Below are 17,781 nucleotides of genomic sequence, written 5' to 3' on the forward strand. Positions count from 1 at the left end.
AATAAATAAAAAATTCTTTAAAATCAAGGTTACCCAAAATATTAACCACTAATTATTTCAAATTTTACTATTTTTCACCAAAATATCTTATTTGTGGTAATAAATATAAAAACTACTATTTAACTAATTTTCAACCCAAGCCTGTAGCCTATTCTTCTGTTTATTTTTATTTTTTAAAAAAAAACTATTTTTCATACACACAATAAACTCATTATTAATACAAATATTTGTGCTAATAAATATGAAAACTACTATTTTATTATTTTGCCCCCTATTCTGTTTTTTGCTACATTATTCTACGGTTAACTTTTTTATTTAAACTAAATAAATTTGGTATTTATTAGATAAATAATATATTTTTAATTATTAGACAAGTTAAGTGAAATAAATATTTTATTATTTTTTTGTAAAATTCTATTTTAATTATTTCTGAAATTATCTTGGTGTATTTACAATTTTTTTCATTACTTTTATATTTCTACATAAAAAATTTTTATAATCACTTTCATCAAATTTCACAGTATATCCTTAAACCCCAGTTAAATTTTCATAATAATAAAAATTACTAAAAATATTCTTACTAAAAAAATAGAAAATAATAAAAAGTACGCAAAATTATAATTACTTACCTTTCTTGGGACCATCGAGAGGTTAGGTGGGTGATATATATATCCAACTCAAAATCAAACCTACAAAAATTAAATTTTATATTTGTAAATTTTTCTTCTTTGAATTGTAGAGAATGATTGCCTCCAAATATCACGGTTATAATTTTTTTAAATTTAAAATTTAGTATTATTAATTAATGTTCATAATTTAACTCAATTTCATAAAAAAAAAAATTTATCACTAAATTTAAGATGATATTTAATAAAATAAATTATTAAATAATTAGCATACACTCTTATTATATTTTTAAATAAAAATAATATTTAATTATCAAAACGAATAAAGATAAACCTATTTAACCAAGTTAACCATCAAGCTAACGGTGGTAATTTCATATTTGTAACTGTTACATGCAAGTTGACACAAGCAATATTTGAAAAATGAAGAGATCAAGAACGATCTGTTGGTTTTTCTAACAAAAATGCTAGAGTTTTGGGGGAGGGAAGAAATTTGTTTTGGGGACAGCTTTGTGAGGGTGCTGAGGTAAGAGCAATTTTCTGGGCTAATGAACAAGTAAATATGCCAGCAATGGCAGTGGTGCTCAACGCAAGTCGCATTGTCTGGTCATTTCAAGCAGCCTCTTTCAGCTTTTTTCACATGCCGCTCCAGAGATTCTCACAAATAAAGAATGGTCGTGTTTATTAGGGTCGTCATTTTCATTGGCGCCCAACACCCGTGAGAATCTGACCTTCCGTGTAGTAGGACTCTGTCCTTCCATGGGAAAGTGGCGTTTGTCAGCCAAGTCGTGTATTTGATCCACGACTTGCATTCCCCCAGTAAGTCGCATTTTACAAGCAGATCTTTGTCTTTGAATGGCGCTCATGTCCCTGGTAGTTAAATGATCTCAGAGCTCCCCCTTTTTTTTTTCAAACTTCAATTCTAAGTGCTTCAAATGTTGTGATCAGAATTATTGGAAAAATAAAATGCAATTCTTACAATAGAAATTTATTTGAAAGATTTGAACTTTGAGATAACCAGTGGCTAGTGGCACATGCATGTTGCAGGGATTCTTACCATGAAAGCAAAGAGCTATGATGGATGAAAAACGACGTCGTTTGATCAGGCGTAGTCAACTATATAACTGTGTATGCCTTCTTCTCGTTTTGGGTAGTCATAAGCAGTTAGGTCTTTGGGTTTCAGTCAGGGTTTTGGCAATGGCGGATTCTGAGAAGGTGGTTGCCGTGATCATGGTCGGTGGACCTACCAAAGGTAATGGAGTTACACTTTCTTGTTATTCAGATTTCTTTGATTTTTATGTTAAAAAAAAGGAAAAAAAAATTCGTGGGCAGGTACTAGATTTAGGCCTCTCTCATTCAATACTCCAAAACCCTTGTTCCCTTTGGCTGGGCAGCCTATGGTTCACCATCACATTTCTGCTTGTAAAAGGGTTAGTTTCAGAATTTTTTCTCAACTTTTTTTTTCTTTTTTGTGGTTTTGATGATTGTTTTTGGGTTTGCATTAGATATCTAATTTGGCTCGGATTTTCCTAATTGGATTCTATGAGGAGCGGGAATTTACTTTATATGTGTCTTCAATCTCTAATGAACTCAAAGTACCTGTAAGGTACATCATCTTTAACTTCAATGTGCTATATTTAATATTATGTGGTGGTTTATGGAGTTTTTGGTGGGTAATCTTGTTTGGTTTCTTGTTGATTGGTGTTACCGTAGATACTTGAAGGAAGACAAACCGCATGGTTCTGCTGGTGGTCTTTATTATTTTAGAGACATAATCATTGAAGATAGTCCGGTTTGATCTTTGCACTTGTTCATTCTTGAGTGTTTTTGTTTTGGTTTGCATATTTTTGGGTTTGATTATAAGAATCCTAACGTTTTATGTAATAGTCAATTCAAGGAAAAATATTCTTTATTTTGGTGTTTTTCCATATTTTATCTCATATGTTTATTGCCTTCAATTTTGCTTTGCAGTCGCATATCTTTCTGTTGAACTGTGATGTTTGCTGTAGTTTTCCTTTGCCAGATATGCTTGGTAAGTTTTAAAGTTTAGCACTTTGTATGATTGTTTATGGATATGATTGTACTTTCTCTAAATAATGTGTCCCACTTGCTCCACAACTTTATACATTTATGGGATGTACACAAGTTATTATTTTGTTCACTTTTGGGTTTGTTTTGCCATTTTCAGAGGCACATCAAAAATACAGTGGGATGGGAACAATGTTAGTAATCAAGGTTGGTGAATGATCTGCAGACTTATTGCAATAGTGCACCTCTGTTGCATTTTTCTCCATCCTACATCATTATATCTCTCTCTCTCTCTCTTTTTTTTTTTTTTTAAAAAAAAAGTTCCTGTCATTTTCTGAATTTATTTTATTTGTTGATTTGTTTATTTTCATCTTGCTCAGGTTTCTGCTGAATCAGCCAACCAATTTGGTGAATTGGTTGCTGATCCTGCCACTAAAGAGCTGTTGCATTATATAGAGAAACCAGAGACTTTTGTGCGTGCTTTTTTTTTTTCCTATTAGCATAATGTGAACCACTTTAGATACTAGTAGTAGTAATGATTTACGTTAATGATCTTGTTCAGTTTCATACTTCCTCTGATGTAAATATATTTTTAAAATGCAGGTAAGTGATTTGATAAACTGTGGTGTCTATGTCTTCACCCCAGAGATCTTTACTGCCATTCAAGGTGTCTTCACTAATCGAGAAGACAGAGGTTGATCTTTACCTGTTACAGGCTTTAATATTTACCATTTCATGCTTGTTTATAAATTGATGCCTGTGACTTTGCATGAGAGAGAACTTGAGTTTCCCTTTTCTTAAGGCTGTGTTGGTGTTTCATGTTCGATTGTAATTGTCTCTCTTGAGCTGCACAAGACATATTGGATCAAAGATGTCAAATTTTGTAATTTGCAGAACTGGTTTCTGGTTACAGCCAATGGCTTTGCAGCAAGCAATTATTCCATTTTTTTTATTATACAGCTGTTATTTTCAAGCTTTTCTTTTATCTGAAATAAGTTGATATTGCACCAAGAGAAGAAATTGGTTTCTTTACGGTGCAAGTCTTTAGATTTCTCCTTTATGGCTGATCCATTATAAAGAGGATTATTAAAGAGAAAAGAGTCTCCCAAGTTCCGGTTTTAGTATTTGTTTTCCATTCTGCGGAATCCAGAATCTCTCCATTGTTCGCAAATAAACTCTAAACTTCCTAATTTTACAATAAAAGATTAAATCAAAACAATCCTAAATCTAGTCTTCTTGGATTGCATCACTTGATATGGTAAAAATGGTTGTATGCTTGAGATAATCTATTCTGTTCATCACTTGTGTTTTGATTGCTGCATGGCATTTAACTTTGTAATAGGTGTCATGTCATGTATAATTTAATCATAGGCAGCATCATATAGTTTGCTGGTTTTGATAGGTTTGAATGATGTGCCATATGGAGAGATTTTCATATCATGTTAGTAACTAACTTGTACTTCATTAATTTCAGCAAATCTATTACGTGTATCCAGCTTTGAGAGCCTTCAGTCTGTAACAAGGTTGGCTTCTTGTTATTGTTTTGAAATAAAATTTCTTCAATGCTTTGCGTTAGACTTCTGAACACATGGAATTGTAAGATATTTGTTGCAACTGTGAGATGCAAGTTTCGCTTTCTGGGATCCAAAGCTGTTGTACATGTTCTCTTATAATATTTTGAATTGTATCTGCCTGAGCTTCCATTTCTATCCTGGAAAATCATCATAATTCATTTATATTTTTTGTTCTTTTGTATTGTTCTTTTCCACTTTCTGACAGACACACCATACATCTGTTTTTCCATACATTTCTTGATGTTAAAAACTGCAGTTTACATTGAAACATATTTTTCTCTGCAGAACCAGTCTTCCTACAGATTTCGTAAGGTTAGATCAAGATATTTTGTCGCCTCTTGCTGGAAAGAAGCTATTGTATACATATGAGACCACTGATTTCTGGGAACAAATCAAGACTCCAGGGTAGAGTATTGTTTTATTCACTCTTTTGGCTTGTGAATATAAACCTTGGCCACTATCTGCCCATCTAAATTTGTTGTTAATGATGCAGAATGTCTTTGAAATGTTCTGCTTTATATCTTTCCCAATATCAATTTACCTCTCCTCATCTGTTGGCCACTGGGGATGGATCTAGGAATGCGAGCATTATCGGTGATGTTTATATTCATCCATCAGCAAAAGTGCACCCAACTGCAAAGGTCTTTTGTTTTCTTCCAACATACATTAGCATGGCAATATTCTGTGACAGTATGAAGTTATACTAAACAAGTATACAAATAGTCACGCCATGTTTTGCTCGATTTTTGGCTTTCAGCTCTTGTGATTTTATCTGTAACCACCTGTCAAAATCATGCTCCCTTAGAAAGGTGTGCCAGGCTTTCCATCTTGATTGCCAGACCTGGCCTCATTTATATTCAGTGACTTTGTTTAGTTTATATTCATGCCTAGGAATTGAAACCCTCAGCCCAAAGGGCTTTGTGTCGTGCACGGTATAACTGATCTTTACATAACTGTTATAAAATTCTCTTTTCACAGTTATATCTTTCTACCATGGTTTTTATTAATTGGGTTTCCCTATTGTTCTTATGGCTAATTAGCCTAATCACTTTGGTCACTGAACTTTATGAAATTTTTTACTTCTATCATACCATTGTTTATCATGGGTTGGAATTAATTGATCGAGTTTAGTTTTAATGATTTCAGTTTCAGATCAAGTTATTGGTGGCAAGAAAGTATTGAGATAGCTGTCAATGTTTAGGGTCATAGAAACACTATTTAGGATGTTTGAAGTTTGTTTCTAAGAGACTAATGCTTGACTAGAACTCTAAAACTAGTTTATAGTTGAATTTTCCTCAAGTTCCACTCATCCAACCCAATGGGAGAAAGAATGATGAGGGTGCTGCACAAAATTTTGATTAGCTTCTGGAGTAGAACAAGTAGTTTTGATAGATATGGCAGTTTTGTCACCTAATAAATTAAACATAGATGGACTGGCAGGAGCCAGGAGGAACAAAAACAAGTTGTTGAGCATCCTTATAGTGAGACGTAATGACCATCACCATATGCCAGAACATAATGGAAATTAAAATTGTCTTCTTACATAATGATCCAATTGTTTATAATGAGTAAAGAATTCTTATCTTACTTAAATGTTCCATTGAACATTCTAGTTTAACACAAAAATCACCTTTTGGGCCAGGCACTAGGGCGAGAGATTGTGGAATATGGATGGTGAAAGCAAGGTTTGGGACCTATGATTATATAGATTAATTGTCTGTTGAGTTTATTAATATAAAGCCAGTGTCTGTGGAGTGGAGGCGGGTTAGGAAATTGCACAAATAATAGAAATCACTCAAGGGACCATTTTTCAGCAATCTCCTTTCTTCATCCATCCTTTTGTTTTTTTTTGTTTTACTCTCTTTTATTACCATCTAACTAATTAGTTGCTTATGATACAGATTGGTCCCAATGTCTCTGTTTCAGCAAATGTTCGTGTAGGAGCAGGAGTGAGGCTTATAAGTTGCATTATTTTAGATGATGTTGAAATTCAGGTATGGAACTGAAACCCTGTAAAGAAATCGAAACGAGAGTTCTTTTTTGTAGAAACAGCTAAATTGTTGTATTTTTCTCCTGACAGGAAAATGCAGTTGTTATGCATTCTATTATTGGTTGGAAATCATCTCTAGGAAGATGGTCAAGAGTCCAGGCAAGTCCATTAATCAGATTTTAGTTTCATGTTGTGTATGTACTTAAGCCTCTCTCTATATATAGTAATTGATGAAATCATAGGTAATCTTGTAACAAATTAAAATTAGTTAAGGGCTGAAAACTTGCCAATGAATCAGACACTTGAGTCAGAAAATAAGAAGATATTTTCCTCTCTTTTTTAACCCTTCTTTACAAAATTTTATCTAAATCTGAATTCCTCCAAATTTGTGAAAAATTGTGGTTTTACCAATCTTATCTGACAATACTTGATTGCCATCAGCTAATATAAAGTAGAATTTTTTTTACTCATTGTGGCTGATTAAAGTTAAATTTACTGTTCAGGCTGATGGAGACTACAATACAAAGCTTGGAATAACCATTCTTGGTGCTTGTCCATACCTTCTAATTTTTATCTGTTCTAGGAAACCCCAGTGCTTTGGAACGAATCTCATTGTTCTTTTCTTGTGCAGGAGAAGCTGTGACAGTTGAAGATGAAGTTGTTGTTACTAACTGTATTGTTCTTCCAAATAAGATCATTAACGGTAGTGTGCAGGAGGAAATCATCTTATAACAAGAAGAGGCTATAAGAGGCTACCCAAATTGTAGCCGTTAATTTTTGGATTTTTGTTGATTTCCTTCATTGAGATTATCATGGAATTGAGATCTCCAAAGATGGGTAGGGAACTACCTTGTGTGACTCGGCCTTGGATTGTTGGGCCACGTTTGGTTTACTCTGAAAATAGAAATTGAATGTAAGTTTTGGAATATAATTTATTTTTCTTTGGGATATAATTTATTTTTCTTATTTGGTATATAAGCAATCCAGATTTTTATAGCGTTTTTATATTTACGTTGAATTTGGATAAAATTTTATTGCTTTAGTAGAATATATTTAATTATGTCAAAAATAAAAGGGACATCTATTTCAATTCTCATTCCATTTCCATAACAAATGAAAAAGGTGCTAAAGAACTTCATATGGTTAAATTTTGATTAGCAATCAACATAGTAGAAATTTCCCAAAAAGATGCAAAATATTTTCCGCAAATCTGCAACCCAATCTTCAATAAAACAATCATTGATTGCTTTGATCATCTGTACGAGCATTTTTTATTAGTAGTATATTAAGATATCAATATGCACAGATTTATGAAAGCAATGCTCCTCTATCTCCCTCAAGTGAAATATCTGACGGAATTTCCTCAATGAACCATTTCTCCTGAAACTATACATTCTCCTAAACAAATCGTCCTTGTCAATTTTCAGTACAATGGAATTGCTTAATGGCCTGGTAGCATCACTTTTCATCATCCTTTGTCGGAGTGATTCACTCCAAAGCATTATGAAAACGGTTTTTTTGGGACATCCTTCAACTGCCAAACTACAGTTCAGAATACTGGTGCACTTTAATGATCCAACTCGCAATCAAGCTAGCAAAATTCAAAAATCATAAAATATTAATCTATGATTCTGGCAGGACAACACAAGTTTCCCACACTAATGTCCACAAAAGTTCTCATGTAAAATATCAGCATTTGTATACAAAATATGTGCCAATTCGTTACATAGAACTCAATAGTGAAGTCTCCCATAAACAGTCTTGCCCTTCAACATTAAGTGTCAGCCCGAGCAGCTGCCATGTCCTTAACGTCATCAGATATCATATGAGTTTGCGTTAGACAGCTAATTACTCTTGAATTTTAAGCTTTGGTTATATTGACAAATGACAATGGGACATGGAAAATCACTGCTTTGCCACTAACCCATACCATCATCATCCACATAGAATAACCAAATTAACCTTTTCTGTTTACTGGTGCGGCCGCAACTCCAGCTTGTACGCTTGTATTTCCATAGGAGAAATTAGAACATGTCCCTCCTGAGCTGCATCTCCAACCTGCTCAGCGTACCCTAGCATTTCCACATCATCATGCAGAAGGTTCAATGAAGTTGCTCTTGCATTCAATACTGCAAGCCCCTTGAACATGTTGAAAAGACTTAAAGGCTCATTTGCAACAATAGCGCACTGCTGCAATCTGCCCTTCAGGCAATATGAAGTATCCCAATGGCGCCTCTGTAAGATTAAAACAAACCTAGAATCTTCTATCAGCTGCTGTGAATATTTTGATGGCCGGGGAACTTTGAAATTAACTATGTGCAAGTCACATGGTAATGGGGCAGCTAAAGGAGAGAAGGATCTTGCAAGTGGCTGCACAGATAATTCCTGAGGGTTCTTTGCAATAAATGCATGTAGAGGATAGTTCAAATGAGCTCCAACACAATGCGAAAGAAGAGAGGGGATCAGAGGAAGAGGATTGGAAACAGGATCTGAAGTGGAAGAAATGTTGGACTCAACAAGGATGTGGAAGATCACATTCATCGGACGGTTATCCATCACCCCTTGTCCAAGACCTCGTCCATCATCCCTTACCAAACGGCGGTCAAGCATAATCTCCAACCATCCATCTTTAAGGCTTGCCACACCCAACGACTGTCTAGAATGGACAGAAAACCTCTGGCCATTGGATCCTTGCAAGAAAGCTAGAGAGGGCATAGGATAGTAATTACCCTGCAGTGGAATCTTACCATAAGTTTCTCTCCTGCTCATCTGAAAGCCATTTAAATCAGAATAGAGGATCCTTTTATTATCAAGATCTGTCTTGTATCTAACTATCAATTCCCTGTCATTAAATTCCTTGCCTAGAAGCTCCACATGATATTCTTTCTCAATGAGAAACTCTTGAATAGTACCATCTCCGTTATAAATTCTAGTACTGTGGGAGATGGGCGTCTGTTCCCAAGCTGTTTTAGGATAAACGAACACTTCCTGCATTAGTGGGCCTTCGGAGATCACCATGTTCCCCCCTGCCTCAACAATAGGCTGAGCATCCCCCTCAGGTTTAAACAGGTAGGCCCCACTTCCTGGACTAGTGTACATACCTATTTCCTCACCCACAACAATCTTGGAACCATTGTTATGGCTAATTTTCTGTAACAAACCGAGCTTGACATCAAAGGTGAGAGTTTGATGTTGAGTCTGGATTTCAGCCATGTCACCTTCTACTTTAGAGCAAACATATGGAGTGGGGCACGAAAATGAATTTGACGTTGAGAAGTACTTCAATTTAGCTGGTATGGCTTTTTCACATCCGGCAAAACCATTGGCAATATAATATGTTTGCAACCCCAAGGCAGGAACAGAAGCCTTCCAATGGACACGATGCCTCCCAGTAAAAATCTTGTTTCTATCATGCTCCAGTTCAGGAGAAACCTGGCTTTGAACGCAAGTCCAGTTTGAGTCCAAAACAGCAACATCTAGCCTGTTAACTATAACCATCACAACCTCTTCTCTAGTTTGCTCCAAAGAATTAAAAAGGATCACTGATTGCCATGTCCCTTCATGTGCATTGATTGCTTTATGCACAGGCTGAACATCATATTTAGATCTCACCTGTTCTGGCTCAAACTGGGATGGGTTATGATCAGATTTTTCATGGCGGATACCAAGAAGTACTTCAGTAGCTTTAGACATGAAAATCTGCAAGTCTTGCAATGAAGTATGCATCCGAATTCCATAGTCGCGAACAACGTGATCCTTGGCAGTACCGGTGACCCCGTCATGGTGTTGAAAAAGAGCTAAATTCCTCCTGGCAGCAGTCAACTTATAGCCAAATCCTGTGGCCAACTTTTCACATTGTGCTCTCTGACAATAACCAAGTAACAAAGCCATCATCATTTCAGTAGCACGAAGAGTTTCCTCTAGTACCCGATCAACAGCCTTGAAGAAAGGCCTTGAAACATAATAGCCACTCCAGTAGTCTTGTTGCCTATCAGCATAAGTAAAGAAGTCACCGGATAGAGATGGAAAACCTACAATCTGACCGGAGCCAACCTCACCAGGAAGAGAATAATTTATTCTATCAGCCTCCTCACGAAGTGTTTGGAAGTAATCTTCCAGAGTACCAAATTTTGCCTCTGCATTTAAACTAGGATTAGAGTTTATATAATCAAATAACTTCTGGTAATTCCGAAACTGAGCCTCTGCTTCATCAACACTGATATAACGGAAATCATCTCCTAGAGGAACAAGGAGAGTATTAGTCCGGTACAGTGTTGATTTCTTCCTGTATTGATCTAGTAACTTTTGGGCCCTTTCCCGTACATTTTCCGGGGTGGTCTCCACTGGATGTTCCCCCCATGGGCACATCTCATAATAAAAGCCATGTACTCGAGCAAAATCAAACTGACAACAAATAGCAGGCTCTGGCCCACAAGTATGAGGAATATCATATGAATAGAAGGGCATCATGTGCACAAAAATATCAGTTGTTTCCTCAGCATCCCAGCTTTGACGCCATGCATATTCTAAATTCTTTTTCAGAGCAAGTTCCTTCTTTACCTCATAATGAGTCCTTTGAATAAGCATGTTCTCAAAACCCATACGACGGAGTAGATATGCCATTGTAGCTGAGTAGCCAAATGGATCTATTGCCCAAGAATTTTTAGGAACAAACCCAATGGTGTCATTCAACCACATATTCCCCTCTGCAATCTGACAGTGAAATTCCAAAAAAAGGTTCAAATACTTTACCAATGGCTAAAACTATATATACACACACATATATATATACACATATTTTTGCATATCCAAAACACATGAATAACTAACTTGCTAACCAGCTCAAAAATGAAATGCAAAAATATTTATCACAAGTAAAATCAAATGAATCGAATCACTAACTAAAAAATATGCAAGGCAATTTTTGATCAGTGGATAACATCATAAGATTCACACCAATATAAAGAGCCAAGTAAAAAAAGCAAAAAAGTGGCACTGTTTAGATTGAGGCTCATACTAAAGAAGATGCTGCATTCTAAAAGCTCCAGGGAAAGAAAAAAGAGTGGGGAGCGGAGGAGTTCATGAGGAGGAGCTAAGTTCATCCTATCCTTGCATGTAGAAGTAAAAGTCTAGCATCTATAAATAGCCACTTGTAATCTTTTCCTTAATAGTGAAAAATTGCAGGTGGCTCTCCATAAGCCATGACACATTGCTGAACCACATAAAATTCCTTATTTCTTGTTATTCTCTCTCTTTCTACATTTATTATTCTAATCTCTCAGTGTGTGTGCTGCATGGGTTATCATTCCACATGCCTAAGACTACAAAAGAAAATTAATCACACCCATAAACCCCTGTCGAATGTATCTATGAATGCACTGATTGAATCTTCCACAAGTCTATGTGTCTTCAATCTTCATGTTACTTGAAAAGTACAAGCCAAATTTATTGTGGAATTTAATTTGTTCATTAACTCCCACAGTTCCACCATAATCCTTTAATTCATTAGCAATCAAGAAAATAACACAATTGAATAATTATTTGACAAAGATCCAAAATCTAAAATCCATCACAGTTACTTATTAAGTTATGAGTGCACAACTTCATTAAAGTAACCACCAAATTCATCCAAGTAAAAGGAGAGATTCCAAAGTATACCTGTTCAATTATGGCAAAATAATGTGAATTGGCCTACATCAAGAAAAGAAAACAAATATTGATTATTAAATGATCTTAAAAGCCGTGCATTAAGTTGTTCAAAAATAAAAAGCCATGCATTAAGCAATATTGGAAAAACAATTTTAAAAACTGGGTGGCATATAGAATTACGACATAAATTTGAATCAAGATATCAGACCATAAGGATATCCATAGGACCCATACCCCAAAGGGTGTTGGAAAAAAAAAAGAACCAAGTTAAAAATGCATGAGCATTTTCACAACAATTAATATAGTGAGCTATGCAATTATGAGCTCATTAAAATACCTCATCATTCATAACCCAACCACCTCCAACAATTTCTAACTGGCCATTCTTCACTAAACTGGTAAACAATTCTCTTTTGTTAGCTGCTGCATCTCTCCACCATCTCTCCAGATAAGACATTTCTTCCCATATGAACTTCCGCCGAACATCCTACAAATCCAAACACAAGTAATCTTTATCATTATCGTAACTCAATACAATCTTCCAAATTTTAATCCAAACAAAACCACTCCAAATTTGTGTTATTTTCCCAAATAAACTGCGTAGATAAAAAATGAAATTTAAACAGCAAAAACACTCATAGACTATCCTCTTTAGGCTACACAAAGGTTGAAGGTTTGAAAGAAAAGGCAATTCAAGGAGCTCATAGACTCCCATTCCTTTGAGGGGGGGGGAAAAAAAAGACTCCCATTCCTTTAGTCTTGTTTTTCTATCCGAAACAGAAGTGACATACAAATGGACAGGATTCAAAAAGAGTTGCAGTTTAACATGAAAGAATGTGATAACTAGGAAAGGATGCTGACATGTCAAAAAAGGATATAAGTTTGAAGCTAGAAAGTTGAAAGAGAATGCGACATGAACCTGGCAGTTGTTGGGAATCTATACATGCAGAGATACATTATATATTATATTTCTAAACTGATACAAATATATTTAATTTCTAGCTACATTTTCATCAATATTTTGAGATATCTATATTTTTGCAAATATATATATATATATATATATATATATATATATATATATATATTGCGGCTCACAATTCAAATTTCAACAAGATTTTGGAAATCACAAGTTCGATGCACCAGGTGGAAAGTATGCAGCGTGAAGATGTATGAATAGCCCAGAAAGAGGAGAGCATTTAGCAACAAACGTTGCAAAGTTAATGTGGAAAAAAAGAAAAAGAAAGAAAAAGGAAAGCTCATTAAGACAGAGAAGAGCAAGCAATTGCATCTCAAGCTCAAGAAATTGACAGCTAAAATCCTAGCAAAAATTCCAGAAGGTAGCAATGCAGAATCCTATAAGGAAGATTGAAAGGAGCACAGAAAAGAAAAGGTAGTGTCGGAACACAATGGCAAGAATTGCTTGGCTGCAAGCAGATGACAAAACACTGCATTTTGCTTATCAATCGCAAACAATTCAACGTAGAAAGCAAGGTAAAAATTTATGTGCTAAAAATAGGGAGTGACTTTGGACTATTTTAAGATATTTACACAACCAGGAAATTCAGAGATGAGTTGAATGACAACCTGACATGAAGCACCAAAAATGTAGATAAAGCAGGCTGCCTTCCATTTTCACTCACCAAAGACTCCAGGCCAAAGGTACGGCCATGGTTTCAAATCGTGATCCCTCATGGTCGTGAATAACAGAAACAGGCCTGTAATGGCCATAACGTAATGATAACGGCCTAGTGCTTTTTTTCGAAAAATTTCCTAAGTTCATAAAATTACCATATATTGGCAGATACAAGTAAAACTAAGATACACGGTTATATAATAAGCACAAATACATCAAATATTAAATCTATTAGGTTTAGACATTATTAGTATTAAACAATTTATAGCTAGAATAGAGAATATATAATGATGATCTTAGCTTAGCAAACAACAAGAGAGAGAGAGAATTTGTAGAATAAAGGAGAAATTTGGGTGAAACTTTGAGAGAATATGAGAGATATAACAGCTGTGGAAGAGAGAATATGCAAACAAAGAAAAGAGAAGCAAAATAAAACTGTTTCCATGAGATTGCCATATAGAAAGTAACAGCCGTTATCGTTACATAACAGCAAACAACAGTCGTGATCGTTATGTAACGATCGTAACGGCCGTTACACCTGCAACTCCAGATTTGCCTATAAATAACGATGTATCGCATAACGGCTGATGGCTGCTACGTTACATAACAACTGTTATTTGAAACCATAGGTATGGCACCCTTTCCCCTAAAAGTTAACCATACATCATGAGCAAAGTAATGAGATATTAAAAAAAGCATAAATTATCAATACCACATTAGTTGCAAGAAAATTAATGGCCCTACGAAATTGGTTCACTTTTGCCTTCAATAGGGGTTAACAGATAGTAGAAATGGCGACTTGATCACATATCACTTGCAGTTTGGTCTTCAATAGGCAAGAAAGTGTATATGCATGGTACAAAGAAAACAAGAAGCAAGTACACAGGCACACTTTTGTTAGAATTGTACAATTTGATTCGATTCCCCATCCCAATGTGATAAAAGCAGCCCATTAGTGAATCATGAAGATTTGGGCCAAGATCAAGCACCAAAGCCCTTAAGGGTATATTACAGAAAGAAGTTGGGAAGGAAGAATGAGCTGGCAGGAATGGAAGGTTTCTGTCAATGAGCTGTCACCCGAGAATCATTGGGAGGTAAAGCAGTTAGAGGAAATTGCGGATGAAGAATCACATGGCAATTAGTACTGTTGAAGGGTTTTCTTTTGTATATAAATAAAGAAATTGCAGAGAGGAGAGGGAGGAGAAATTTATGTATTTAGTATTTTGCTAAGGGCTAGCTTGAAGCTGGTTCGGGAGAGTGCCCCCTGGTTTTGTTTTATTTTAAAGGAATTGAGTCTTGTATTTGCTGTTTGAGCATTCTATGTTTCATAATACTAACTCAGTTCCATTTCTATTCTGATTGTTTATAATTGCTGTTCTTCACTCTATCACAATGATTCAAGTCTATGGGGTAAATCCCAAATGTACCTGAATCGTGATCGAATCTTACAATTTGATAGTGAATCAGGAGAATCGATACAAATTGACCGATTCGGTCGATTCTTTTTCTAAAGGGTTGTTACTTGTTAGACCCTACAGCTTTAAAATTTAAGGATTTATTTTATTTTTACGATGAGAAGTGCACCTAATACTTCGCATAACTATTTTTCTTCCACCGGTCATTCTTTGTCTCCGTCCTTTTCTTTCTTTTTTCTTTTTTTTCTTTTTGGTTAATTTACTCCTCTTATTATAGTTGTCAGATTATGACATTTTATATTAATATATTCTAACCTTTTAATTTAACCCGCTACCCCTTTGTATTATTTAATTTTTTCATCAAATTTAAGTGAGTTTCAACACATGCACAATGATAATGATTGTCTACAAGTTCATAATTTATAACATAAAACTATACTATATAATAAGAATATATTGTTCAATTATAAAGAATATTTCTAATTAGTTAAATGATAATTTTATATTTATCAAAATATGTTATTGTGACATTTTTTTTACTTATTTTTTAGAACATATATCATTTTTAATTAATTTTGAGAATTTTTATTGAATCTTACAATTCGATTCGATTCAATTCTTGATTCACAAAATGAAGATTTTGATTCTCGATTCCAATCTTAATTTGACAACTATGCAAAGGCACTAGCTTAGGCAGCCTATTAAGCTTTTGAATTTACATAATTAATGTGATGGAGGACATTTGACAGCACACAAACATTATATTCAGCCGGTACTACAGGCACTAAAATTTTCTCTACCAGTCCAAAGTAATACTAAGGAAAATTTTGATGCTGCACCTGTAATGACATCAAAAAACAGGCAGTGTTGGTGTTATATCAGAAACAAGAACAAGTTTCTTCCTGGAAATAAAGGCTGTTGAGCTCTTGCCCAACTATGCATGAATTTGATTCAGTACGGATAGGATGACTACATATCTCCAATCAGGAAGTGGTTGATACTCTTTAGAGTGTTGGAAAAATTAGAATAGCCCTGGATTAACTGATTTTGGAAAATAAATATTAAGATGAAGATATGAGTTTTTGGCATGGAAACCGATTGGGTGAGAAGTAGAAATTAAAATCAAATATATTGAAGGCACATAAACTAGCAGATACTGGAGTGGGTGTAATGATAAATTAACTTTGGTGTATACCATCCAAATTGATAGGAACCAATCATTGGTGAGTATATGATTTGGTGTGCCTGGTTGGAGTCTTTCACATTTTAACAAAATAATTGTGCTATGTGTTGAAAAAAAAAAAAATCCTTCGTAACACAATGAGTTCATTTTAATAACAAAGAAGAAAGAAACAAACAAACAAAAAGTCTCCAATATTCTAAAAATGGCAGCTAAACATTCACATTTATATTACCAAAACATATCTATCGCATATTCCACTGCATTTAATAAGAAGTTTCCAAAATTCTCACTAAATCAAACCACTCCACCGCAGTCCAACCAACGAACAGCCACCAAAATTAATACCATATGAACGAAAAAACCACCAAAAAGAAAATCATACCTTAGAAAGTGTTTCCACAATTGTATCGAGTATGTGCCTAGATTGCCTCTCATAATACTCATCAACAGTCAATTTCCACCCAGGATCATTATGCGAATGAGGCACCACAAATACCTTCAACTTCTCAGTATCCCACTCATTTCCTCTATAGCTCACTCTCCACCCTTGCTTCCAAGGCCCGCCATCCACATCCAAGAATTCGATCTTATCATACAAACCCGTTGTGGTTATATCCACTACAGCGCCAAAAACGGCATCTTTGTTATCGTTATCGTTTTGGGGCTTCCTAGGAATCGTCTTGCGAGGCTTCGGAAGGCGAAAAGTGGGCTTGGGTCTAGATTTAAAGGGAGAGGAAAGAGGCTTAGGGACGCCAAAGTGGAGGATGGTGATGAGAAGGAAGATGAGAGAGATCGAGAGAGCTATAGTGAAGAAGTTAGTGAATAAGAAGTTGATCAGAGCCGTCCGCCTGCGAGACCTTCTTGGAGGAATCTTTGATTTAGCGGTGGAGGAGGGGAGGAGTGATTGAGCCCAGGTGGTGCCGGCTCCTCCACCTCCACGGCGAGTGTTGCCGCCAATGTAAGAGGAGAAGGGCATGTTTGGTTTCGTTCTCCTCAGTTATCGCTATGGCTGGGCATTGTTGAGGAAAGGTCGATGAGATCTATGCAGAAGGAAGGATATGAATGAAACAAATGAAATCAGACTTGAAAGTTTTGGGGTGGAGTCTTCTAAGTCAAGCTTAGAATTTTCATCAAATTTATTCGATTGGACCTCTTCAATTTACCTATTCTTGCTTAGCAAAGCTGCAATCCCTGTTGAATGTTTGTCTGTTTGTCTAATGCCCCTGGGGGCTTTTGAGGCTCTTTTAGCCATTAAAACCATTTTCATCTTTTTTTTATTCTTTATTTTTTAAAATATTTTTGGAGGTCTAAAATAAATATAAATTTTACACTAAAAATGATAAAATTGAAAAATAATTTTTTTTTAACATCTCTGATTTTTAAATAATTATATATATATATATATATTTTTTTTATTCTAATCTTGGTATTGTAGACTTCGCGTATGTACTTTCATTTCGTAGAAATTCAATCGTCGCTCGGATCTATAATTTCGGACCGAGCAGATAAGCTGCTAGAACCATTTTAGAACCAGATCAAGATTATAGGCTACCCACCATTTTCAGACGTTCTGGACGCGTTCCAGTTGTCAAATTTGGCAAAGGTAAACTCGAACTCTATATTACTCAATTTTTGTCTTGTACTGGGTTAGAATAAAATTTATAAAATATTTGTGGATGA

At 35.2% G+C, this 17,781-nt stretch overlaps 2 protein-coding genes across 3 annotated transcripts; one reads left to right on the plus strand and one right to left on the minus strand.

Moving 5' to 3' along the window:
• Positions 1-1,139: 1,139 nt before the first annotated feature.
• Positions 1,140-7,225, plus strand: LOC110654834 (uncharacterized). 2 transcript variants are annotated; one of them, XM_021810959.2, is made up of 16 exons: positions 1,140-1,499; positions 1,674-1,878; positions 1,959-2,056; positions 2,132-2,232; positions 2,340-2,418; positions 2,598-2,658; positions 2,815-2,861; positions 3,035-3,127; positions 3,258-3,348; positions 4,129-4,177; positions 4,514-4,633; positions 4,722-4,869; positions 6,130-6,222; positions 6,309-6,377; positions 6,722-6,764; positions 6,850-7,225. In XM_021810959.2, the coding sequence occupies exons 2-16, from the start codon at positions 1,701-1,703 to the stop codon at positions 6,948-6,950; spliced, it is 1,371 nt and encodes a 456-aa protein (XP_021666651.2). In that variant the 5' UTR covers positions 1,140-1,499; positions 1,674-1,700; the 3' UTR covers positions 6,951-7,225. The 2 variants fall into 2 exon arrangements, with proteins under 2 accessions (XP_021666651.2, XP_021666652.2); XM_021810960.2 differs by having other exon boundaries at positions 1,140-1,445.
• A 593-nt stretch (positions 7,226-7,818) lies between these two features.
• LOC110654833 (alpha-mannosidase 2) lies at positions 7,819-17,321 on the minus strand. The gene is made up of 4 exons (XM_021810958.2): positions 16,484-17,321; positions 12,205-12,354; positions 11,877-11,909; positions 7,819-10,931 (listed from the first exon to the last, which is right to left on the minus strand). The coding sequence occupies exons 1-4, from the start codon at positions 17,075-17,077 to the stop codon at positions 8,190-8,192; spliced, it is 3,519 nt and encodes a 1,172-aa protein (XP_021666650.2). The 5' UTR covers positions 17,078-17,321; the 3' UTR covers positions 7,819-8,189.
• Between the last annotated feature and the right edge of the window lie 460 nt (positions 17,322-17,781).

The sequence above is a fragment of the Hevea brasiliensis genome, chromosome 15, assembly GCF_030052815.1.
Source record: "Hevea brasiliensis isolate MT/VB/25A 57/8 chromosome 15, ASM3005281v1, whole genome shotgun sequence".
In the NCBI taxonomy this organism is placed as follows: Eukaryota; Viridiplantae; Streptophyta; class Magnoliopsida; order Malpighiales; family Euphorbiaceae; genus Hevea; species Hevea brasiliensis.

Coding starts and splice junctions, on each gene's coding strand:
- LOC110654833 (XM_021810958.2), bottom strand. CDS start 17,077: ATGCCCTTCTCCTCTTACATTGGCGGCAACACTCGCCGTGGAGGTGGA. Junction 12,355..16,483: donor TTGTGGAAACACTTTCTAAG/GTATGATTTTCT, acceptor TTGGATTTGTAG/GATGTTCGGCGGAAGTTCAT. Junction 11,910..12,204: donor GTTGGGTTATGAATGATGAG/GTATTTTAATGA, acceptor TTCTTGATGTAG/GCCAATTCACATTATTTTGC.
- LOC110654834 (XM_021810959.2), top strand. CDS start 1,701: ATGATGGATGAAAAACGACGTCGTTTGATCAGGCGTAGTCAACTATAT. Junction 2,057..2,131: donor ACATTTCTGCTTGTAAAAGG/GTTAGTTTCAGA, acceptor GGTTTGCATTAG/ATATCTAATTTGGCTCGGAT. Junction 4,870..6,129: donor AAGTGCACCCAACTGCAAAG/GTCTTTTGTTTT, acceptor CTTATGATACAG/ATTGGTCCCAATGTCTCTGT.